The sequence below is a fragment of the Trichosurus vulpecula genome, chromosome 2 (genome assembly GCF_011100635.1).
Source record: "Trichosurus vulpecula isolate mTriVul1 chromosome 2, mTriVul1.pri, whole genome shotgun sequence".
NCBI classification, from domain to species: Eukaryota; Metazoa; Chordata; class Mammalia; order Diprotodontia; family Phalangeridae; genus Trichosurus; species Trichosurus vulpecula.
In genome coordinates this window covers 17,797,358-17,821,946 of record NC_050574.1, presented here as the reverse complement: position 1 = coordinate 17,821,946, position 24,589 = coordinate 17,797,358, and the positions used below count along the sequence as shown (strand labels likewise).

The window sequence follows — 24,589 nt, the reverse complement described above, 5'->3', positions numbered from 1 at the left end:
AGGGTAGTATGGTACATGAGCTGAGTGTGAAAAGCCTGCACAACAGGCTCAGAGAATCCTCAGAAACAGAGAGGAAACAGTCAATGTTCAGTAGCGGAGAACCTACTCCAACTCCTTGGGGGTACGGTTAGCCACAGCTCCTAAAAGACAGCAGTGACAGCAGCCACTGGGAAGCAGGCAAGCCTGGCCCCGCTGAGTCTGGGCTGTGACACCTGGCTAATGCTGCCCAACGGGAGGAATGAGACTCAGATTTTCCCATCCTCATGGGAGTTTGCCCTCTTTGTACTTGCCCCACTGGGGCATCAGAAACGCTCCTCTTCTTAATCACTGACTTATTTTCACAGTGAAGAAGGCTGACCATAAGGCTCTTAGTTCAAAGGGAGCCTGCTTCCTGATGGCCACTCTGTCCTGAACCCCCACGGAGGAGGGTGAAGTCTCCCTTCCAGGCGTGCCTTACCTTGCCATAGGGTTGTAGGCCTGAGCCAGGGCCCAGCAGGAGCGAAGGGACGGGGACGAGGAGTCCTTGAGCAGTTCCAAGCTCAGTCGGCGTAGCCACTCCAGCCAGTCATCCTTGGAGACCCTCCGGGCTGCTCCCCAGGCCTAAAATGTCAGTCAGGGGCAGGCAGTCATTAATATCAAATACGCACTCAGTTATTTCATGATTTTTTTCTCTAGATTTGGAAAGCTACACCTTTTGCAATTAAACAGCTTCTGGGTATAACTGCAAATTAGTAATAATTAAAATTGAAGACAGAAGCAGCAGTTGGCTGGAATATACCAAAATATTGTCAAAGTTAATTTTAAAAGATTGTGCTGTATGAAAAGTCATGAAAGTCAGCGGGCTCTGACTGGTGGACAGGGAAGCCATAAAACAAGGCTCCTCCAATGAGAATGCCGAGTTTTCTGCAGAGAGTCAGCCAAAGGATCCAAGGTGATTAGATCTATTACTGGGAAATCAACAGGCGATGAGCACAGAGCTGATATGGCTGGGTTGGCACAAAAGCCCAAGAGCAGCTGGGGTCCTGGGGTCCCCAGCTTCAATCCTCCTCAAAGCCTCAGACTCCCTGCTTAGCAAAAGGCAGCTTTGGGGGTGACCTGGGCCCCACCCAAGCAGAGACCCTTGTGATTGTTTATGCACCACTATTTTTTTTGAGGGGGGGGGGGCTGGATTTATTTTATTTTATTTTTTTAAATTTTCAACTTTTATTTTCACTTTCAAATTCTTTCTCTTCCTCCACCTCTCTCCCAGCTATTGAGAAGGCAAGAAATATGATGCCCATTATACAGATGAAGTCATGCAAAATGTATTTCCACATCAGCCATGCTGGGGGGGAGGGGAGGAGCAAGAAAAATAAAGAAAGTGAAAAACGCTATGCTTCGATATGTACTCAAGAGTTCATTAGTTCTCTTTTTCATCCTAAGTCTGTGTGTGTGTGTACAATTGACCCAACAGTCTTTATCCTTGGACCAAGGGGGCAGTTACTTTTAAATTCCTTACACGTAGGACAACAAACAAGATACACCAGGGACCAGAAAACTGGGTGACAGCGCCACTGCCCAGCAGCCAAAGGGGCCCTGAGTCAGTTCTGAAGTAGGGTGGCCAGTCGCCTGGATAGAAGGAGGTAAATGCCCTGGGCTGGATGAACAACTCTGGCCTATGCCCATGTCTGGGTCCCTGCTGCGGGAAGCTCAGCTCAGCTCTACTCTGGCAGGGTGTGCACTGGCAACCTGTCCCCCTTCTAGAGTTCCGGCTTAGCAGGATGGGAAGTCACCTGAGAAAAGCCAATAGCTTTTGCTTGAGGTCTCCTTTATGTCTTCTATGTTAAGTCATGTCAAGGTTGGGAGAAATGGGCCAAGGACAGACTGAAGCTGAGCATGGCCACGTGGGCCAAAGCAGACTGGCATGGTTAACCATCCCCCAGCTTGCTGATTAGACCTGCCACCACATAAACAACACAGGTGGATGAAAGAAGAGAGTGTGTGTGTGTGTGTGTGTGTGTGTGTGTGTGTGTGTGTGTGTGTATGACACCACTATCAATGAAGGCATCAGTGACTAACGTAAAGTGCTGAAATGAACAACCTGGTACATTCACTTAAAAGTTGACACAATAAACATGTATTGCATTTGGGTTCACCAAAGACCCCTCCTTCGAAATCTCTAAGCGTAGTAAAGAAGTGTACTAGAAAGCTTGCCAGCTAGGAGATCTTGGCAAGTTCTGTCCGTGTTCTCAGTCTCAGTCTCTTCTTTGGTAAATCCAGGCTAGATGACTCTGGAGGTCCTGACTCAAGGGTGAGGCCAACTTGGGAGTCTCTTCATGGGGCATTTGCCACAAAGTGCTCCTGTCACAGCTCTGACAGCAGGCCTGTTATTCAAACCAAGAGCTTTCCATTCTTCCTAATATTCCCCCTTTAAAATGAAAAGAGCCAGACTGGTCTTGCTACTATCCAGACTTTTAGGGCAGCTTCCAGCACTGCTAGTCCCAGACAGCACCAGATCTCCCCGCTCCCTGAAACTGTCCATGGACCCACCTTCTGCAGGTTGATGGTGCTAACGTGTAGCTTCTTCATGGGCCCGGTCTCCACTGGTCCACTGGCTAAGGCATCACCCTGGTTACTCCTCATCATTCGATGCTGATAAATTAGAGGATCTTCTTCTTCATCGGCTAGCGTGTAGCCCTGTAACCAGAGATGGAGACAGTAGGCTGGGGATGTTGCTAGACTCTCCTAGAACATCAACGGCCCTTTAACTCAGATGGGCTGCTTTCCACTTCCTTCCCCTCTCTGGAAAGTTCTGTACGCTGTTTACAACAGGCTAATCCAGGGGAGAGTAAAAAGCTAGAATTCTGCACAAACAGAGCCACCCGTGGGTAGGAGTCATTCATTCGTTTGACAAGCGATTATTAAGTGCCTTTAGGCATTGGGGATACAAAAACAAAAGGGAACATGTCCCTGCCCTAGAAGGGCTTATATTCTACAGGGTGGAGGGACACATGGAACAACATGCACACAGGTAAATAAAGATGAAATATATCCAAGACAATCGCCAAGGGGAAGGACACTCGCCAGCCACCCATGCCAATACACACAGGAGGGAGATGAATCAAACACTGGAAAATGATGAACAGGTAAGAGAGACAGAGCCAGCTAAGTCAGGTACATTTACTGCCGCCATCCAAGACCCTAAAAAAATGACTACAAGGGAAAGATCTTGGGGACTAGAAACGAAGAAGCAGATGGGCTCACCTTGACAATCCTACAAATGAGCATGTCGTAGCGTTGATGGTTGATTCTGTGTCTCACCAGGACTTTGTTCACCATTGGGATGAAAATCTGGTACTATTACAGGCAGGAGAAAAATTCAGAAAAGACAAGTCATAATTGTAGGTGGGTCTATTAGTCATATCTGCAGGATTCAGGGGGAAAATCTTAAATATTAACAAGAGAGTTAAAAAAAAAACACTCCAATTTTTATTGCCTCATGTTTTAAGGGGGAAGGATCATATAATTTGGGATTTTCTTGCCTAGTCCTGCTAAAGATAAAGTCTCCCCAAGCTGAGAGAGACTCAGTTTAGAACTCAACCATCCTGCCTTCCCAGGAACCCTTTACTACCTTCTTCCCCAGCTGGAAGACGAGTGAAGACAAAGTGTCCATGGCTGTGGAGCGAAGCTCTGGGCTCAGGTCCAGCGTCCGTACGATGGGGTGGATGATTCGGGATGCATAGTCAGTGAAATCCAGGGATTCGGTCAGGCGATCAACAGTCTCCAAGGCTGCCCTACAATCAATCAGAAGGAGGAGGGCTTCAGAAGCTGGGCTTCCTCCTCAGGCCAGGACATCTTGGGTGAAATGGACTTAACATTGGGTCCAGTGGGAGAGGGAGACTTCAGATTCAAATAAGCCTGGGACATTTTGGTACTACAAAATGGAGTTAAAATAACCCCCAAATGAGAGGTGGCCTGAGAACTTCAAAGGAGCCAAAGGGCAGCTGCTTACTTGCGAGCTGCTAAGGGAGCATCAGGGGCATCAAAGAGCTTCACAATCGGAGGCAGGAGCAAATGCAGGTAGTCATCCAGGTTGGCCCCAAACAGCTGGATTGCGTTCAACAACTGGGAGAGGGAAACAAAATGACTGTCACTAAACAAGCCTCAATGAGCTGAGCTAACAGAGGAAGACAGCAGTGATGGACAAGTCCACTCAGCAGAGGAACTGCGACCCATGAGACGTGGCTCTAGACCAGGTGAGCGGGGGGAAGGGACGGCCCAACAAGGGGAGACGTCGGTCCCCCAGCCATGGATGACCCCCCTGCCCCCAGACACTCTCTCCCCAGTGGCGGCCCTCTCGGGAGCAGCCCAGTTTGGAATGCTGCTTTTGCGCCAGGGTACCTGCCCCTTTACTCTAGCTCGAGACAATCACCTGACACTCATAGGTAGGCCTCTAGGAACTTTATTTTGGGGAGAAAACCCTGTGATTTCATCAGCTCAGAAATTCCTAATGTAGAAACAAATCAACTGTCACCATAGAGATCCCTGAGCCACTGAGAGGTGAAGAGCCTCGCCACGGTCACATGGCTGGCACCTTTGACTCAGATCCTCCTGCCTCTCTGAGGCCAGCTCTGCCCAATCCTCGCCCCCCACGCAGCCTCTCAGTCTGACTCCCATCTCTGCCCATCGCAGAGGCCTCCTCTTGAGGCTTTACAGGCTAGGCTCCCACAGGCCTCCTGTGACTCTCGGCTGCTCACCTTGATGGAGACAGTGCGTCCAGGGCTGCTGTCATGCATGAAAAGCCGGAGCATGTGAGGAATCAGCTGAGGCAAGTAGAGTTTGAATTCACCGCCCAGAGCCACCACGATCTGCTCAATGAGAAGGATGATGGTGCTCTGGATGGAGCTGTTCATGACCCAGAACTCCTACACAGACAGAGAGAGAGAGAGAGGAGGGATGTTTTATTTTGTTTTTGTTTTTGGCAGGGCGATTGGGGTTAAGTGACTTGCCCAAGGTCACACAGCTAGTACAGGGGTCAAGTGTCTGAGGCTGGATTTGAACTCAGCTCCTCCTGACTCCAGGGCCGGTGCTCTACCCACTGTGCCACCCAGCTGCCCCAAGGAGGGATGTTAAAGCCACTTCCAGGTGGCTCAAGCAAGAGGGTCTCTTCTGTTCCATAAAAAGGATGTGCATGCACAGGCCAGAGAGACGCTCCCTCACAAGCACAGTAAGGTTACTTTGGTGTGATTGAGAGCTTTAGCTAATTGGTTGTGAAGCCAATGGAACAACAGCCAGGCACTGATGGAGAGGGTCACCTGAGGTGCTCAGCAGAGCACAGATGGGTCGAGAGGAGAAGGTGGCGACATCAGAAGATGGTTTCTATGAGCCATGTGGTCAAATTAAAAAAGTTATCATAACAAGTCATGGGCACAAAGCCCTAGTTTCTAGGCAGGACTGCTCCAAAGTCATCTGAGAAAGTCAGCAGCTCACCCCTTTCCACCAAACCTCCCAACGAGGAGATCCCAGGATGGAAGCAATGCTGCTGCCTACTAAACAAGACAAAGCAGATGGCAAGTCAATCCTCCTGGGCCCTGAATAATTGAGGGTTGGCTGTAAACAAAAGCACTTTTAGCAGCTTACAGGAAAGGGACTATGGAAATTAAGTTCTTATTATGAAGAGATCAAAAAGTAAGCTGGTAAAAAACCTAGTCAGAAGGCCCCAGAGAAACTGCCTTCTCTTCATTTAAAAAAAGTGCCATGGGGAAGAAAGACCCAGGCCTAGAAGGTGGGTACAGCCTGGAGAAGGCACCCTTCCCAAGTCAATGGGGCTCATAAGCAATGACCCACCATTAATTTCACAGCCAAAGTGACTTGTTGGATAACGTTTTACTTCAACCTTTCATAGAGAATGTCCATTGGCCCTCAGGGCTCCTCTGCCCCAAGTCACCAGGCCAGCAGCTGCCGCCAGATGCTGGCTGGATTCCTGTGCACAAAGAGGGCTTCTCTTCTGTCCAGGGGAGCTCATTAAATGCTCTGGACCCAGGATCACAAGAATGGGGTCCCTGTTGTACGTGCGCCACCCTGGGCCATGTTTCGCAGGTGTGGGCCCCACCTCCCAAAGTGTCCTGGCCTCAAAGCTCTGGCTGAATAAATCAATCAGAGATGACATCAGCTGCAGAACCCTGAGAATGCCCCCACCAGGCCCCTCAGAGTTCCACAGAAGTGCTCCTTGTGTGAGAGCCTCTGAAAAGGCTCTGGGGCAGGGGGAGCCACACCACTCTCAATTATTTACACCTGCCAGAGCTATTGGTGCTGAGCCTGGGGAGTTGAAGTTGGCAATTTTCCTTGTGGCCCCGAAGCTCCTTCTAAGCCAATTACATAAAGATGTGGTGTTGCAGGCAAGAAAACAACCTCCTGGTGTTTTCAGGCCTGAACAGCTCTCAAGGCTACCTTCCCCACAGAAGCATTTAAATTATGCAGTAGAAGAGAGGAAGGAAGCCTTCCTGCCACTCCACACACCAAGAAAGGCACTGAAGTCAATGGGAAGTCACCTGGACAACAGCTTCCCACATGCTACAAACCACGTTAATAGCCACCAAGCTGGCAAATGACCCTTTTCTCATCTGCCATCTCTTCCATTTTTGAAAGGAGTGGGCTGCCATGCCCACCTCCTCCTAGTTGGCACTTAACAAGCTAGTGGGCTCTGAGATGGTCCAATCCAAGCCCACAGTTTTGCACCACTGCAGCGGGTGCTGCAGAAACCACCACATTTTTTTTTTTGCCAGTGACTACTTTACCCACAGATTTCGATCCTGGACACTGGGGGGCCAGGGACAAAATCACTCTTCTAAACCTAGCTGGATGTGCTTTGGATCAACCATCAACTGGGGTTTTTAGGAAGCTTTTCCACTGCAATGGGTCAGGGATGAAAAGGGCCTCTCATCCAGCTCTGTTCCAAGCCCCCTCTGGACTCCCCCAGCTTCGGCCAAGCGGAAAGGCTTTACTCACTCTCATCAGGGTGACAATCTCGTCCATGTAAGGTCTGATGTGGCTTCTCACAAAGGACACCAGCATCCCCAGCTGCTGGAATAGAAACTGAAAAGGAGACGTTAGTGCCTGCGCAGCCCTCACAACTAACACCCAGAGACAGCCTGGACTAAGACTGGGGAGGGCGAGGCTTTTTGTGAACCACAAATATTTATTCAGTTCATTCAACCCTAATTTGCCATCATTCCAATATGGTAACTAGGCAGTTCTATATGATCTGGAGGCTTTTATTTATGGCAAACTTTGCTTTTAATATCTCAGTAAAAACATCTTCTCTGCTTCAGCAATTTTTATTGTGAACACTATCAACATGTTTGGAAGTTTGGAATTCTCTTTAAAAAAGCTAAAAAACATTGATTAATTTATGACTGAATGCTTCCAGAGAGGGTATGAGCTGCCCAGAGAGCAACGTTGTGAGAGGAAGGAAAAAGGGTAGCTCTATTTAGGCTGGTGATGTGCCCCACTCCTGGGATCAGGCAAACAGCAGAGCTGAGGGGAGTGACGAGGAGGGCGAGAGGGGAGAGGGGAGTGAGAAAAGCCAGGCTCCTCCACCTTCAGTACTGGGATCTCACATTTATAAATGGGAGTAAGTCCCAGGGAGTGCTCTAAGGAGCAAATGAGATCCTATGTGTATCAGTGCTGGGAGAACTGATCCCAGCCTGTGATAGCATTATGGAGGGGAGGGTGATGGGGAGGAGGTGGGAGTGGGAGGGGGCTCTCTTCCCAGCCCTTTGGAGCTGTGTCTTCACAGTAGCTTCATTAATTTAATGGCACGATCAATTCCCAGGATCAATGGAAAGCCAGTCTAAGAGTCGATCATATAACCATATTCCAGTGTAGAACACAAATGACTTTCCCATTATCTGTGCTTCTGCTCTCTCCACTAAAGCATACAGATCCAGAGCCTACCTTTCTAGTTTCATCTTTGAAACTGGATTGGGAAAAGTCTAGGACAAATAAAAGGAACAGTGATTTCATACAAGGCTAATTAATTAACCTGACGGAAGGCAGTGGCCTCAAGAAACAGCACTGGCAGGAAAGAGATGAATTCCAAGGGAGTTTGGGCAAACCTGTGAACGACTGGGTGATGCACAGGGGCAGCTCCTGCCAGCTCAGACCTGGCCTGGCCATTCTAGGACTCTGAGTCAATGGGTTGACTCCCATCTCCCAGGAATTTTTTCACTGAAGTAAGTGCTCCAGAGAGCTATGTGCCACCATCGGGGAGGCTGGTGAAACCAAGACTCCTCAACTACATATTCTCTGACTGAATTTTCTTCACATAGGCAGGATGATAGACTTTAGGCAAGGGAACACCAAAGCATTCTGGGTGCTAGGGAGGTCAGAGAAGACCAAAGGATATCTGGAAGGAAAAGAGCTGCCCTACTCCTTCCAGAGAGCACAGCCAGGCTTGCCTGATCTGTGGAGGTGTGGCAACCTGACATCACCACCAGGCAATTCTAGCATACCTTAATGGCCCAGAGAGCCCCCTCATCTCTTCTCCCCTTTACTTTTTTTTCCCTAAACTAATTTCTTTCACCTGAAAATTAATATTTGGGGGAGAAAAGTACTGAAGTTTGGAGCAGGATGGTCATGTTGAGGGAACCATTCCCAAGAAAAATTTCCCCTCTCGCCTCAAGGGACATCTGGGAAATGGGAGGGGGCAACAAGTGATTGACTCCTGTTTGAGGAATTCTACCTTTTCTTTCCAAGTCATTTCCTCAGTTGGAATAAATCCTTCTGTCTGACACACGCCTGCTGCATCAACTCTTTAAACGAGGCATTAGGGGATCTGATGCGTTGGACTCTAACTGAGAGCAAATGGGATAAATCTACCTGGACTGGCAGCTGGTATGCTCTCGACCTCGTCTGCATGGCCCCTTCCCAGAGCCCTGACCACTGGCTCTGGTGAGGTGCCAAAGCATGGAAGTCTTTTCAGATTAGAACAGAGCTGGGAGAAAGCACTGTCATATCACCAGGAAGCAAGCAGGCTTCCTAAACAAACAGTCCTGGGATCATTACCTTAAGGGAGGAGGAGCCACTGGATCTAGTCCAGTAAATTAAGATGACAAACAGGACTGGTTTCAAGAGTAAACCAGAGCCCCTTCAGATAGCAGGGCAAACCCCCAGGGCCATCCGAGCCAGGGAGCACGACCAGGCAGAGCTGGAATGTGGAAGCAGGCATGGGGTCACCCAGGAGCCGGAGGGGATGACAGCTGATATGAAGAGAGGTGCCAGGGAGACATTCCCTTGCCTACTTACTTCCCGAATGGCACCATCGCAGACCCGAATCACGTTGAGGAATGTGGGCATGACTTGGGGCAGGAACTGGACGCACTTGAGCCCCAGGGATTTGAAGATGAAGGTGATGGCCTGAACAACCATGGTGTGATGGTGGGAGAGGGACTGGTCTCGGAAGATCCTCATCAGAGCCACCATGGACACGGCTGGGTAGAATTCGTCGAGAGGCAGGTTACCCATGTTCACCAGCATTTCACTGGTACTGTAGTCAGCTGGGACAAAGCCAAAGAGACAGCCTCTAAATACAACACATGGCTGGCTTTGGGGAGGGCAAGTTAGCATTGGTAAGCTGCTCTTTCTCACACCTTTCTTCCCTTCTAACATTGTGAAGATACAGCACTGTGCTAAGGACCACCATCATCATGGAAGGAAGGGACACTAGGGTCTTTGTCCACCGCTCAAACAACAAGACCCTAAAAGTCTGTTTCATGGATTACGGTCCTCACAATGGCATGCATCTGACCTAACTTCTTATGGTTGCTGTTCACATCTTAGCAGCTGAAGAGACCAATAAAAATAACTACTCTCCCAAATGAAAGTAATTGAAATTTAGTAGATTCATTTAAGCAAACATCTGTTCAACAGCTGCTTGGCCCTCAAACCCCTGGGGAATTCAGCTGAGTTAATAGAAAATTATACCTGCCCAGAAAAATCAGACTCTTCAGGAGAAGTCCTGTGATTTAACAGGGGCCTGAGAGCAATAAAGACTCAAACTGGCTGGAAGGTGAGGGACTGAGGGCAGATGTGACCAAGTAAGTGGCCCCTGAGCTTTCTCTTCCCAATGACTCAAATCTGCCATGGAGCCAACAGCATGAGATGGCTTACTGAAGCTTCTTTCTGGGCCAGAGAAGGGAGTGGGAGATTTAATCACCTCAACACAAGTTAAGAAGTAAAGTTAATAAATAAAGGCCTGTTTCACTGGTGAGGAATGGGTCCCTGAAGCGGCTGTCAAAGGCACGGACAAATATTGCCCACTGTGAGGACAAAAATACCCTTGTGAAAGGCAGTGAAGACGAACGGATCTAGTACTTAGTGGAAATAAAGGAGCCCTGGGTATGAGTGTGTTAACTGGTTTTCTGGGGAAATCTAGAGCAAAATCTATCTTTCAAAAGGGAGAACAAATTCTGAACTCTACCTCCCAAGAGGGTTGTGGGAATGAATTATATCAAAGAAACACTGAGAAAAATAAGATGTCAACATATTTCTCCCTCCCATACCTGTTCTGAGAATTAAGAATAAAAACAGCTTAAAAAAGACAAAGAACCTCAAGGAGAAGTGCTCTTCTTCCCAGCCCCTCCCTTCCCCCCCAGGCCAGAAGCTTCAGGAGGCTGAGGATTGTTTCTTCACACCCCTCCAGGGCTGTGCGGAGAACAAGCCCTCCATAGCTAGCTGTTTAATGAATGAAGGCGTACTCTGGCTCACCAGAAAACAGCAAACTTCATACCCAATACCAGGTGAAACCGACTCTTCATTCAAAAATGATTAAGTGCCATAACACTTTGAGGACTACAGGATACCCTGGCCAAGTTTCAAAGTTCAAGGGCCTGGCAGGCTCAATGCCCCCTTCCACTTACAGGAATCCTGGCTGGATTTGGACTCAGATAAGCTGACGGCAGAAGCATCCCGAGACTGGTCAATCATGCCGATGTTCACTTTGTGCTTGTAGGGATCCAAAGCCCCCAAAAGCCCCAACACGCGGATAGCCTGAGTGAGAAAGGGGAAAAGTAAACTAGGCCCTCCCCTGCTGCTGCCAGACACCCCACTGCTCCCCCCTGCCCTGACACTCTTTCTAGGTCCCTGCCCATTCTTAGGCAGTGAGGTGATGTAGACATGGTCAGGAAACCCCACCTCAGAGGCTTCCCAGCTGTGTGACCCCAGGCAAATCACTTCACCTGAGCTCCAGTGTCCTCACCTGGAAAAGGGGGTCATAGCTGGAGCATGTACCTTCCAGGGCTGTTGTGAGGCTATATGCCAAGTGCTTTACCAACCTTCCAAGTGCTATGATTATCATCATTCTGACCACCAGTCAGCTATGTGCACCTGCAGTGTGATGCTACAGAAAACACACTGGACGGGGAGTGGGAGACCCAGAGACAACAAGCGAGTCACGACTTCTCTGAGCTTCAACTTCCTTATCTAGGGAACGAGGGGGTTGGACCAGAGGACCTCTGAGCCCCTGGCCTGTTCTAAATCTAGGCTCCTGTGATCATAGAAAGACAGCTGATCACAGGAAAATCGGAACCCTCCAGACTTTCTCCTTTCTTCCTTCTCCATACACAGCCAAGTCGCTTCAGTGTCCTACCTCCCTTCGGGTGCCCTGGTTCTGCTCGGTCTTCAGAAAGTTCAGCAGCACCTCCAGCAGGGTTGGGTATTTCCTGTAAGGCTCCACCACGTAGCCAGTGCTGGCCACCAGCTGCCCCAGGGTCCACAGTGCTACCTGGAGCAGAAGTAAAAACCAACAAGTCAAGTCTTTGGAGAACTGAGGGGAAAGGAAAAACACCAGTGCTCTCTTAGCTGACAATAAGAAGTCAGAAGCTGTACCCAAAGTAGTTTCTTTGTAACACAGAATGTCTTTTTCTAAACCAGGAAGAGGGTCGCCTAAGTCTGGGCAGATTAAACAGCTGGCTAACCACAAACCTCTAGCAGACAAGGGAACAATATACTGGGCTTTTCTCTCATTCCTGGGATTAAAAAGCTTTTCCAGAAGGACCTAAGATCTGCTTCCATAACCTTAAAAACTAGCAAGGGAAGATACGAGAGAACTCTAAATTCAAACAGAAAGTGAAGGCTGTGGTTAGATGGCCAGGAATGAAGTAGGGCTTGACACAGCTAAACTGAAGGGCTATGCTTCTCCACATCAGTCAACATATATTTATTAAGCACCTACTGCATGCCAAGCACAATGCTAAATGCTGCGGGTACATGGTCCCCCAATGAGCTAGCCCCTGCTCTCAAAGAGCTATCCCAACATGCTGCTATCCAACAGATTGAGGAGCATGGTGGAGATGGAATCTTGGAGCCACAATCATTTAGGCCCACTCAACCTCGAGACAGACCTCATCCCAAACTTAGCCACCCCTGAAAAATCAGCAGTCCTCCCTACACACCCAAACCACTTTTTGGACAGCTCTATTCCTAAACCTGTCCTCTCTGGCACTTCTGCCAGACTACTTTTGCCCTGGGGACACAGAACACATCCAGCCCTCCTCTACAAGACAGACCTTCAAATAAACTCTCACATTCCTCTCTAAGTGTTCCCTTCTCTGAGCTAAACATCCTGCCTTCCAGCCCCAGAACTGCAGTTGCTGAGAGGAGAAAAGGGGCATGTTGGAGTTGGAGAGCCATCTTTCAGAGCCTTTCTTGGGAGCTCAGGGAAGACTTCCTCGGGAATCATACTCTGGCAAGCCATGGCTGAGGAAGGGGCACGCCATGCAGCTAGCTGCCCTCCTACCCCATCTTTGGTCTGCTGAGTCAGTGCAGAGAAGATCCTGTGGATGGACCATGGCCTCCCTAGAGAGCTGGCCTCAGGACAGACCAGATGGATTGACATTACGGCTACATGGCTGGGCTGATGACCCGAGGTTTCTAACACTCAGTAGAAGCATGGAAAAAGTTGCACTGAGAAGGTCATCCTGATCTAGTCCAATCCAAACCAATTTAACAAGCATTTATTAAATACCTAACATTTACAAGTCCTTGGGAATAAAACACAGAAAGAATACAAGTTTCTGCCCTCAAGACCATACATTCTACTGGGAAAACTTAACCTGGAAAGAGACAGGTATATTCTTATCTGAGGAGAGGGAGAGGGAGCCCTGAAAACTGCGGGAGCCAGGAAAGGGAACCTGCAGGAGAACGCTGGAGAACTGAGCCTTGAAGGACAGCGTGGAAGCCAAGATAAGGAGGGGGTGCATGGTAGGCCCCCCAGAGGGGAGATGGAGTGCTGAGCTCAAGGCATAGCAAGCAGGCAAGTGCATCTAGTATACAGACTGCAGGAAAGGGAGTGATGGGCAACAAGCCTGGAAAGACAGGTCAGGCCAGACGGGCACACAGCATCTACCAAGCACCTCCTATGTGCCAGGCACAGTGCCACGACCTTTACACATATGATTCCGTTTGGTGCTCACAACACCCCCAGGAGGGAGGGGCTACCAATAGCTCCCCATTTTACAGGGGAGGAAACCGAAGCAGATGAGGTGACTCTCCCAGCAGGGTTCCAGCTAGGGGGTCCAGGCCCAGAGTTCTAGGGGGTACCGGGCACCTCCTCGATACCAAACCTACAAGACAATTGGGGGTCCTGTGGAATGGGAGAATGACAAAGATGGGACTTGGCTTCAGAACGATTTAACGACTTTGCATACACTTGTTATTTATGTACTTTATGTTGTCTCCTCCTTAGAATGAAGGCTCTTATAAGCAGAGATTGTCTCAATCTGTAGTTCTGTCTCCCACATCAGCACCATTTCTGGCACATAGGAGACAACAAACTGACCATATGTGAGCGAGGCGCAGTTTATAAGGGAGTATCCTCAGGATGCCCACCAATCCTGGCTCCAGTTTTCCTTCCATCTCTCATTCCTCTCATCCCTTCCATCCATTCCCTTCCCCTCTCTACCCCACCCTCCCTGCCCGTGGTGACTCACCTGTCTCTTGGCCAGCAGAGAGGAATCTTGCAGCATATCCATGATGATGATAAAGAGCTCATCAACCCACTTCCGCATTTCCAGGCCACTCACCTGCAGGAAGAGAGGGAGGGGGCTTCCGTTAAACCATGGAGCAGGGCAGGCAGGCCTGACCCTGGAGGACGGCTCTCGGAAGAAGCAGGGCACCCTTACCTGGGCTAGCTCTCCTATAGTGGCCAAAACGTTATTGATCACCCCCGGGTTTGGGTCAGGGTCTGGATCTTTCAGCTTCAGAATTAAAGCCTAGGGCAGACACGAGGAAAGGCAGGCAGATTACTATCCACCCAAGAGAACATTTCTTAGATCAACTTGTACTTGAAGGCCACCTCCTAAAGGACCAATCCGACTATGTCCAATCAACTTTTTTCAGGGTTTCCTATGAGGGTCTGTCTGGAGCATGGATGCTTAACAACCTTTTCCCTATCAAGACCATGAGACTAACCTAATTGATAGCTGAGAGTAATAGAATGTGAAAATATACCTCATTCCTATAAATTGTATTTGGATGCTAATTTACATGGATTGAAATGTTATGAAATGGTCCATGTTACTTCAGCATATTCAGATTCAAAACACACCACCACCTTTCATTAACTGTCTCTGGCCCTTACTCCCCTTGTCTTGGGGTTTGGTGTACTTGAGTATCATTCTATTTGGGGACCAAAATTCATTACCTAAAGAATTCCTGTTGGGGAAACTCTGTCCACCAATGCATGGCCCTATGTGCTACGCAACCTAGTATCAGACAGTGGCCTGGGGCACTGAGAGCTAAGTGCCGTGTCTGAGGTCACACAGCTGGTACGTGTGTGAGTATTTCTGATCCGGACCTTGCCCCCTTGACTGTGATGGCACCATTCAACAGTGACTGCAATCAGTTCCTCCAGAATGGATAAGAGTTACACTGGCAAAGAAAAAGCGAGCTTCCACAGCAAGACAGAAAGGCGACCACTACCCAGGTCTCCTCTACCTTCAGAATGGGCTCCATGTAGGGGCGAATGAGCCGGGGGGCATTGGAAACTAAGTGCCCCAGCATGCGAGCGCTCTGCTCTTTGATTCTTCCGACTCCACTGTGTTCCAGCTCAGTCAAAATCTGAAGGAAAGAACAACGCTTTGTTATGGCAAAGGAAATTCTAGAGGAGAGACATTCCTCAGAGAGACAGCAGGAGCAAACAGGATTCAGACAGGGACAGTAGAGGTCATCAAAGGCCTTTAGAGTGGCCCCTAACAAGCTGGACTGGGAGAGAAACCTGCCTGACACCTCCCCTTCCACATCCACTTGAGAGTTTCCTGGTGTTCCCTGAGGATGGCCTAATGTCACTGAGCTGTGACTGCTGGACAAGTCACAGGGGTGGGCAACACTCTGCTACAGTGAGGAACAGAGGCCTCTCTAGGAGACAAGGCTATAAAAAGACTGCCATTTTAAAAGGGATGGGCACAGGGCAGCAAACGGCTGCTACACCAAACCCCACCCTGGCTGCGCTAGCACACTGTTGAAAGAAGCCACGGCCAGCCCCTTTTGGCCACACCTAGAGATTTAAAATGTAAATGCAAAAATCAGTAGGTTTTTTTTGGCCCATGAAGCATGGGGGCAAAAATAGATGCAAATCAGAAACCATCCAAGATGTCGTCCATTCAGCATCACCAAGGTAAGGGTGATTACCTCAACAGACAAATGCTCCCACAAACCTCTGGATGGCTGCAAACACTGAAGCAAAGCTTCTCTGGGCAAGGAGAAAAACAGCATTGGCAGCTTCTATTTATTTTATTCCAAAGGAGAGGAGGGCTGGAATCTGCAATGACAGCCTAACGGTTTAGCATTTGTGCATAAATTTTAGGATACTGACTCAAGAAACTCATTCTCCCTGGCAACCTTGAGTTCTTCGGTTACAGGCAAACAGCAGCTAAGAGGAGACGGTGATGGCCGGTGGCAGAACACTAACAGCAGCGAGAGGTGACAGCGATAGAGGAAAAAGGTCCATTAACCCGACAGGGGCTCCCCACCCCGCATCCTATGGCCACCCCCTGTGTTACAGGTTGGGGAAGCGAAGCCCCTGCAGCTAAGTGACTTGACCAAAGTCACACAGGTAACCAGTACCAAGGCCTGATGGGAGCCCTTATCTTCTGATGGCAAATCCTGGGTCCTTCCCACAGCATCCTTCTGTGCTCACACACCCAGTGATCCCAGGCTCATCACTGTACAATCCACTACCTGACATTCTGAGCAATCAGGTATTGGGAAAGGCTCTGACTGTGCCCCTACTGTGCCGCCTGCTGAAACAACACTTATCAGAACTGCCCCAAAGATTGTTCATACTTTTTTCCCTTTAAATTAGACCCTTCAAGGAATAAAGTTCAGTGAACTAGAAAACTGGCCTGCCTCTATTTTCCAGAGTGAGCTACGTGTATTTGATGCCACCTCTTCCATGAAGCCTGCCGTCCTTCCTCCGCTCAGCTGGGCATCAGCCATCCCTCCCAGTCGCACACCCCTCTGGGCCCTACCCAGACACATACCTTCCACTTGGATTTACAATTACTGCTAAGCCCACCTGGCCACTTTCTCCAAGGAGAATGGAAGCTCTGAGAGGGCAAAGATTGCAAGGTTTTTCACTTTATATTCTAGCACCTACAACAAGACTTAATTGCAAACTTTTTTAAAAAACTGAAATCAGTTGTTCTCTATGGGAACTGTTAGCATAAGAAAATATTTGTGCTCATTAAGCCAGCTCATTTTAACCTGAGCTCCTCTTCACAAGTTTGTTCTCCGGGTAACAGAGAGGTAGGAATTTATAGGACACACTGACGTCCTGGTTTAGTCAAGAAGACTACGGCCCAAATCCAGACTGTAACATTTACAGACTGTGTAGCCCAGGATAATCTCTGGGGCTCGGTTTCTTCAAATGCAAGCTAGGGAGGTATTACATCCTTTGCAGGGCTACTGTGAGCTTCAACTGGGATTTCATATGTAGTTTTGCAAACCTTAAAGCAAGAGCTCTCACCCAGCCAGGCTTTGAAAGCCCAACTGGTCCCCCACGCTCTGTGGCCCAGTGACACTAGCCTCTGCCTCCAGGTGTACTCTCTGGCCACCCCCATGCCTGGAATGCTGCCCCTCCTCATGCCAGCCTCCTGGGTTCCTTCCTTTAAGACCCGGCTAAAATCTCCCCATCTCTGAGAAGCTTCTCCTGATCTTCGCAAACACTGTTTGTAAGGTATTTTTCCTTTCAGGCTGGGAGCTGCTTGAGAGCAGGGACTGTCTTTTGCCTTTCTTTGTAGCCCTGTGCCTAGTACAATGCATGGAGGAAGTAGGTGCTTAAACGAATTCTGTGACTTTGTTTTTTAAAAAAAGATTTTGATAGCAATATTTTGACATGACTGGTTTCCTTTGTAATGCTCTGTATTTTATGCATTTGAAAACATTATTCTGAGAAGGGGTCCACAGTCTTCACCAGACAGCCAATGGGGTTAAGAACTCCTGCTTAAAGCCAGGTATAAAGGTCAGCTATTAGAACCCCTAATAAGAGCAGGCAATTAGTCAAACCATTCCTGAAATAAATCATTGGCCTGCAGGTCCAGTTTACTAAATGACTCCTCCCTGATTTGAGAGCTCCCTCCAAGGAAGGTGTTCTCAGCCCATCCTTGCTTATTCTAACTTTCTAAATAACAAAAGAGCTCAAACCACTTTGCAGTTCCCTGGACTCAGTGTTTTTTTTTTTTTTTAAATGGGCTCAGCCCTCTTCCTCTCCCCGCCCACCAAGAGCTCAGTCCTTGGGTGATCAGTTCCATTGGGAGGCACTCTTCCCCACGGCCCAGTTTCAAGAGCCAGGCCCTTTACCTGAATGAGCATCTTCCTCAGGAAAGGCATGACAAAGGCAGGGTTCATGCTGCTGAGGCGGCCCACGGTGCAGATGGCCAGTTCCCGGATCTCAAACACCTGGTCATTAAGGGCCACAAACAGGGCCTGCAGGTTCTCTGCCTGGGCCAGGTGAGCATCAAAGCGCTCATCCAGGGAGGCCAAGACACAGTAGCGGATGTCAGGGTCTGGAAGAGCAAGTGAGAGCTTGACCATGCGCCCGTCTACTCAATCTTGCCTCTCTCACGTCAGTAAATTCCACAGACACGTAGTAAGTGCTTCCTATGTGTAAGGTGCTGAGGAAACTAAGACAAATGACTTACGAAAAGGCTTCTGCCTCCCACAAGCTTACAATCCATGGGGGGGGGCACGTTATGTACAGAGGTAAGTTTATACAAAGTCATTTCAGGAAGGAGGAAGCATTAAGAACTGAGGGGACCAAGAAAGACTTTGCTTAAGAGGTAATAACTGGGCTAAGCCTGGAAGGACTCTAACATGCAGAGGTGAGGAAGGAGTTCTAGTCACGGGAGATAGCCTGGGCAAGGCACAGAGATGAGGAATGGCACACTGAGTTTGGGGGACAGCTGGCAGAGCAGTTTGCCTGGAGCACGAGGTGTGAAGGAGAGTCATGGTTATGTGTGGAAACGGACCAGAGTCTGGGGGCAATAGGGAGTTACCAAAGAGGGCAGTAGCAGGGCAGCAACCTAGTCAGACCTGTCTTAGCAATTTACAACCCAGCGGAGGGTGGGTTTGAGGGGGTAAGAGTGGAAACAGAAGGCCCATCAGGAGGCCACCGCAACAGTCTAGGCAACTGGTGCTGAGGGCCTGAATGCCAGTCCTGGGGAGGTGGGTGAAGGGACAGGTGTTGCGGAGGTAGAATCGACGCAACTTAGCAGCCGACTGGAGGCCATTGATGAGGGAGAGGGGAGAGTCAAAGGGTGATGCCAAGGCTGCCAACTCGAGTGACTTGAGGGATGGGGATGACCTCAACCTTCCAGCTACCCAGGCTTGAAGCTCGGAGGACCCCTGAAGAGCTTTCCAAATCTGGTACCTATTACCACCACCAGCCTAGCTACAAAAGCTCCTGATATCCCTCCCTCATTTGGCCCTCTGGATTTTTTTCTGCCGGTGGAAATAAAAGGGAAGGAATGAAATAAAAGACAGATTGACTTTAAGCACAGAGGCCAATCCAGTCAGGACTGGTTGGAGCCGCCAAGCTCAAAATCTCTGGAAAGAGTTATTATTTCACCTTCAAGGATGGAGCAAAGCATTTCTTCCCCTCAGCAGAGAAGACTCTGGCCTACAGATTGACTTTAAGCACAGAGGCCAATCCAGTCAGGACTGGTTGGAGCCGCCAAGCTCAAAATCTCTGGAAAGAGTTATTATTTCACCTTCAAGGATGGAGCAAAGCATTTCTTCCCCTCAGCAGAGAAGACTCTGGCCTACTTAAGAGCAACACTTGTTTTTAAAAGAGCAACTCAAGTCTTTTTCTCTACAAGGTCCATAGCCATGAAGTTGGTGAAAAGAATGATGACAGTCAAAGAAAGCGGAAATTCTGTTGCTATAAAATTGTAGGAGCCAGAAGAGGCCTTAGCAGCCATGTAGCTCAACCATCTCCCGGTTACAAGGGCAGCACCTTATCCTACAGAGGATAAGTGATGTACCCACGGGCACACAGAACCAATGCAGTAGAATAGGGACCCAAATCAAGATCTTGGGCACTGTGGCAGTCTGCGTTGCTGACTAGTGAAAGAACTCGGATTCACTTAAGGTTCTATACTTGTCAGCATGATAGCCCATGCACTATGAGGACAAAGAGATCAGGAGGAGACAGATGGTAAACCCTCCAAGGGCAGGCACTGCATCTGTGCAACTTGCTGGTTAGCGTCTAGCACAGAACAAAGGGCTAACAGCTCCTTAGAGGACTGCGAATGACAACTTCAATGTTCCTAGGCTCTTCAAGGCACAGCTTCTTCCCCCCTCCAATCTCTCATTCTGCAAATATACTTTACCTGGGTCTGTTATTCCAACCACAAGCAATTTGCTGAGCACATCTGCCACCACCTGCACTGCTGTCTGGCTGACCACGTGAGCATGGCCGCTGATGAGGTGGATGGAGGGTGTGAGCAGGCGCGAACAGGTGCGGGCTGCCTCCATGCGGATCTCCTTGTGCTCGCTGTTTAGAAAATGATCAGCGCAATGGCGGACAAACTGGGTCAGAGAGTGGCCTGGGTGCACACAGGGAGAGAAAGCAGGGGAGACACACCTGCAGTTGGCTAGATGGACCCCTCACTTCACAGCCACCATCTCAGTTTTCAAGATATAGGTCATGCTTTCCCCCATCTCCACTTCTTGGCTTCTATCATGTCCCAGCTAAAATCTACCTTCTATAAGAAGACTTCCCCAGCCCCTTCCTTCTCTTAATTATTCGCTATTTATCCTGGATATAAGCTTGTCTGCACATAGCAGTTTACACATGGTCTTCCCCCTTAGACTGAGGGAGGTCAGAGAATGTCTTTTGCCCTTCCCTGGGTCCCCAGTGCCTACCACACTGCTTGGCACATAGCAGGCACTTAACAAAAGTTTACTGACTGACAATTCTCTTTCTAGGAGGGGAAAACAAATGTGGCTTCAGTCTGAGTGGGCAGGGTGGCATGATAGAGAAAGGAAGGCTGGGAAATGATTCTCCATCCCTCCCATGCCCTCCAATTAAGTGAGCTTGCTTCAGCTGTGCTTGCATGTGCTATGTGTTCCCAGGTAGGAGGATTAAAGTATTTCTGAGTCTTTGGGCAAGGATCTTAGAGCACAGACATAAATACCCAAAAGGAAGCCTGATGCGGGTACGAGCCTAGGCATTCATCAAGGCAAGCAGGGCAGGGACAGTGGCAGGGCAGCCACGGGATGAGGGTTTCGAGCACAAGACGGCTCTCCGGGAGCTGTGAGCAGTGCTCAGCCACCCAGATCCCACGTTTCACAAATCTGCTTTCTTGTCATGACCTATCTCCCTGGTGCATTTGAAGGGCCCATCAGAGCCCTGGAATGTCATTATCTAATGGCACAATGAAACCTAAAGAATCCAGCAGCTTTCAGCAGGGGAAGTACCCAAGGCACTGTCCCTGCTGACAGATAAACCTCCCAGAGCCACTGGACTGAAGCAACATTAAACAGGCGACTCTGTGGGGAAGTTGCCATGGGGCACCATCAAGTGCTCCTCTGGAGCAATGCCCAACCCAAATACGGGGTCACTTAGGAACATGTGGGTGGGGTCCAGGTCACAAGCTCAATAATTCTCAGTTATAACTCTGGCAATACCCCCCAAGTTCATGCCTTTTAAGGCTCACCTCTCTAAAACACGAAACCCAGTTCCTCGTAAAAGCTTCAGCGCAGCTTGTTTTCTGGCCAGCACCTCCCCATCCCACTGCCGGCTGAGTTTCTTACCTTCAAATTCAAAGCTACCGAGTGTTCGGAGGGCAAGAGTGATGCTCCCCACATCGCTGGCCTCAGGGAGGCTGGTGAGGCTGGGGGACGCCAGCTGGTGGGCCAGGCCCTTGGGCATCCCGGGGTGCCGGAGGGGTTTGTGCATGAGGACGAGGGACAGCATCTTGAGCAGGCCGTCCTGAATGTCCTTCTTCAGCTGCGGAATCTGCCGGCTCAGGTCATAGAGCACGGCGGTCAGGGCAGGGCTGGGGAGAGGAGGGCGTAGCGACTGGGCTGGGCTGGCACTGGAGATGCACTCCACAGCCCACCCTTCCCTGGCCAATTACCGCTGCCAGCTGCCACTGCCCTTCCTTCAGGGCAGGGTAGACACTCCCTGAACTGTTAGTCTGGGTTCAGAAAGCAACAAGACCCAACCTGAAAGTGCAACCCACAAACTCCACTCCCATGCTTCTGCTGGATATAACCACAATGAGAAATACCTCCTTTTGCAGTTAGTCCTCATAAGCAACGTAGATGGACAAATATTACTAGGTGTCACGGGCAGAGGAGCAAAGTAGGGTTTGGAAAGCCAAGGCTACTGGCCCAAGGCAGGCCAGCTCATGACCTCACAAGGTTTTACCCTGCCAACAAGCGAAGGTCCTGCCTGCTCTAAGCCCCACAGAAGCTCATGGGACACATACCTCAGGCCCACGGCCAGCATGGGCTCGAGAAGCTCCTTGATGTCCTGCTGGATGCCTGGCCCCATTGCTCGGGCCAACATGCTGATGCAGGTGAAAACTGTGGCATCCACCTGAATTGCCTTCTGCCTCCTGTGTGGAAATAAAGCAATGGCCAACTTGAATGTGGTGAGCAGCTTGCCTCACTCCCAACCTGGGGATGATTCTTGGGGGTGACACCTGGAAGACATTTAGGTGCTGCCCATGGTATCAGGATCACTGCTTGGATCATGTGAATGACAGCTGCCACCTCTCTCCTTTTTTTTGGCCTGGACCTGTTATTTGCACACATGTGGGGAATGCTTGATGTGTGAATTCTCTTCACTGATACAGGGGCTGGGCCTAGCTCTCACGGTTTTAGAGTTGCCTGGGGCCCTGAGAAGTTCAGTGAGTTGTGAATTTTATTGATTATAACTTGCTGCCTCCCACTACTGCAAGATTTACATCATATTTTTAACTTTTCCAAAATACTGATACACATGACCTTATTTAAGAAAGGTCTAATCCCTGCCCTTCTCCCATACAAGGTGAGGTGGTGTTTTTCCCTGTACCATGAGCCATATTTCAACCCCGAGAACAGCATGGATTGACATGTAAAATGCCACAGAAAACTCCCTCCTCCAGCCAGGTGAGGTCACTGGAATGATGTCAACCAAGATGCTTACTTAGGGGCAAAGTCCTTGGGGGGGAGGGCTGCTCGAATGATCTCCAGCACACGGGGAAGATAGACCTTGAATTCGGATCTCACAGCCACGGAGAGCAAACCAAGGGCCTGGAAAGCAGCTGTGCGCTCCTTCTCCTTCTTGACACAGCTAAGAACATGGTTCATGGTGTCCTGGAGGTACTGAGTATCTGAAGACAGAAGAGAAAGATCTCTGGGTTTGGCCTTGGGTGGTCCTCTCCTGTTCACCTTTCAAGGGGGGCACTGAATGAGCTGGGAAAGGCCACCAGATGGATTCAAGAAGCTCCTACAAGCTCGTTGAGAATCAATGAGCATCACCTGTCTTATGCTAAAAGAAGTTATGCAAAGCACTTTTGGAAAAATGGGAAGCCATGTTAAAGAGAAGACAATTTAAAGGTCTTCCTAAGAGTAATGCTGACCCATCACCTTGTTCTAAGGCAATTTTGCAGGCTCACACTTAGCTATCTGGGTCACAATCATCAAGCTGAATTCATCTTTATGAAATGCAGGTCAAATCTCACGACAATGGATTCCAAGGGATGGTATAAATTATTTTGTACTGAAAACTGTTTCCAATAAATGGGCCAATGGCTTGGAAATCTTTTTGTTGCTCAGATCTTCATCGTAACTGCTACTTAATGTAAGGGATTAGATCTGTAATTTGGAAAGCCTCAAATGTTTTTCCATCTGATTTGCATAAGCTAACATCCATATGCCAGCAATTCAAATTAAAGTGTTAACTGCTGACACTGTCTCAATATTGACATTTCTCAATTCTTTTCTATCTCCAATCCCCCTGACAGTGTCTCAGAAGCCCTATGCCAGAAACATATGGTAGACACAGAGGGACCCAAAGAATGGCAGGAAGAATGATTGGGATTCTGAGGGGCACTGATGGGACAGGTGGGGGAACAATGAACTGCCGTATGTTCCAAGTATATAATTTATTTTTTACTATAAGAGACAGAGAAAAATGCAAATGCCCTTTGTCCTGAGTTCTTACCAAACCACAGATGGATATGTTAGGGAAAGGGTACTTTTACTATGAAAATGAGAAGCTGAGACACTATCACAAAGTGAGAGTGAACCACAGGATCACAGATTTTCAATTCAACCAATCAATTAACTACCTCATTTTACAGAAAAGGAAACTAAGGCCCAGGAAAGTTATATGACTTGCCCAGAGTCACATAGCTCTACCTGGGGCAGAATTTGAACCCAGATCTTCCTAAGTTCTTATCCACTGACATCTCAGACTTTTAATTATTTGGGGGAGGGGGAAAAGGGGGTATAATTTTGACAGCTCTCAGAATTACAGCATGCAGCTGTGTTTTGAAAAAGAGAGCCAAGGCAGGGCATTCATTTTCCTTTTCTAGATTTGGCATGCTAGAAAAAAAAAGAAACTGTCCACTTGCAGTGTCACCAGGACCACAACTCTGACAAATATAGCTGAGAGTCCTGGAGCCTGTATTTATGTTAACTCAGAACAAACCAAGGTATGGCTTTCACCTAGAAAGCCTCAGACGACTGGCCCGTATCCATATGGGAGGAATTCACAAGTTCCTGTCAGGCCAGATTTCTATTACATATTTTAATGTATTATTTAATAAAACAACGGAAAGAGCCCACATCAAAAGCATAAATCTAGGGGCCTTCTGAGGCCTTTCTGCCCTGCTAAGCAATGCTCTGAGTTTATGAAGGTAACTGTTCCCACAGAGTCCCGCTTTTGATCAATGGAGCTGAGCTATTAGCCCCTTTTGAAGCTTGGATGCCATCACACATTTATTTAGAGCTCATTTAGAGCTCGATTGAACAGGGCCCGTCTGGTCATTAAAGAGGGCTTCGTGCCAGGCAGGAAGAAGGGGGGAAATCGAAAAAAGATGGGTGATTTTCTTGAAAT

The 24,589-nt window shown here is 48.8% G+C and overlaps 1 protein-coding gene across 1 annotated transcript in view; it reads right to left on the bottom strand.

The window, feature by feature from the left end:
• The window catches only part of MTOR (mechanistic target of rapamycin kinase), a 111,148-nt gene that overhangs the window by 77,102 nt on the left and 9,457 nt on the right, over nucleotides 1-24,589 (bottom strand). The window contains exons 9-26 of the mRNA XM_036743117.1: nucleotides 22,673-22,859; nucleotides 21,972-22,100; nucleotides 21,292-21,536; nucleotides 19,866-20,081; nucleotides 17,836-18,041; nucleotides 14,974-15,096; nucleotides 14,160-14,249; nucleotides 13,968-14,060; nucleotides 11,627-11,761; nucleotides 10,899-11,028; nucleotides 9,286-9,536; nucleotides 6,988-7,074; nucleotides 4,737-4,904; nucleotides 3,992-4,104; nucleotides 3,611-3,773; nucleotides 3,244-3,336; nucleotides 2,530-2,676; nucleotides 458-600 (exon numbers count right to left, since the gene is read on the bottom strand). Coding sequence (XP_036599012.1) covers nucleotides 458-600; nucleotides 2,530-2,676; nucleotides 3,244-3,336; nucleotides 3,611-3,773; nucleotides 3,992-4,104; nucleotides 4,737-4,904; nucleotides 6,988-7,074; nucleotides 9,286-9,536; nucleotides 10,899-11,028; nucleotides 11,627-11,761; nucleotides 13,968-14,060; nucleotides 14,160-14,249; nucleotides 14,974-15,096; nucleotides 17,836-18,041; nucleotides 19,866-20,081; nucleotides 21,292-21,536; nucleotides 21,972-22,100; nucleotides 22,673-22,859 — 2,719 coding nt within the window. The remainder of the gene's footprint in view (nucleotides 1-457; nucleotides 601-2,529; nucleotides 2,677-3,243; nucleotides 3,337-3,610; nucleotides 3,774-3,991; nucleotides 4,105-4,736; nucleotides 4,905-6,987; nucleotides 7,075-9,285; nucleotides 9,537-10,898; nucleotides 11,029-11,626; nucleotides 11,762-13,967; nucleotides 14,061-14,159; nucleotides 14,250-14,973; nucleotides 15,097-17,835; nucleotides 18,042-19,865; nucleotides 20,082-21,291; nucleotides 21,537-21,971; nucleotides 22,101-22,672; nucleotides 22,860-24,589) is intronic.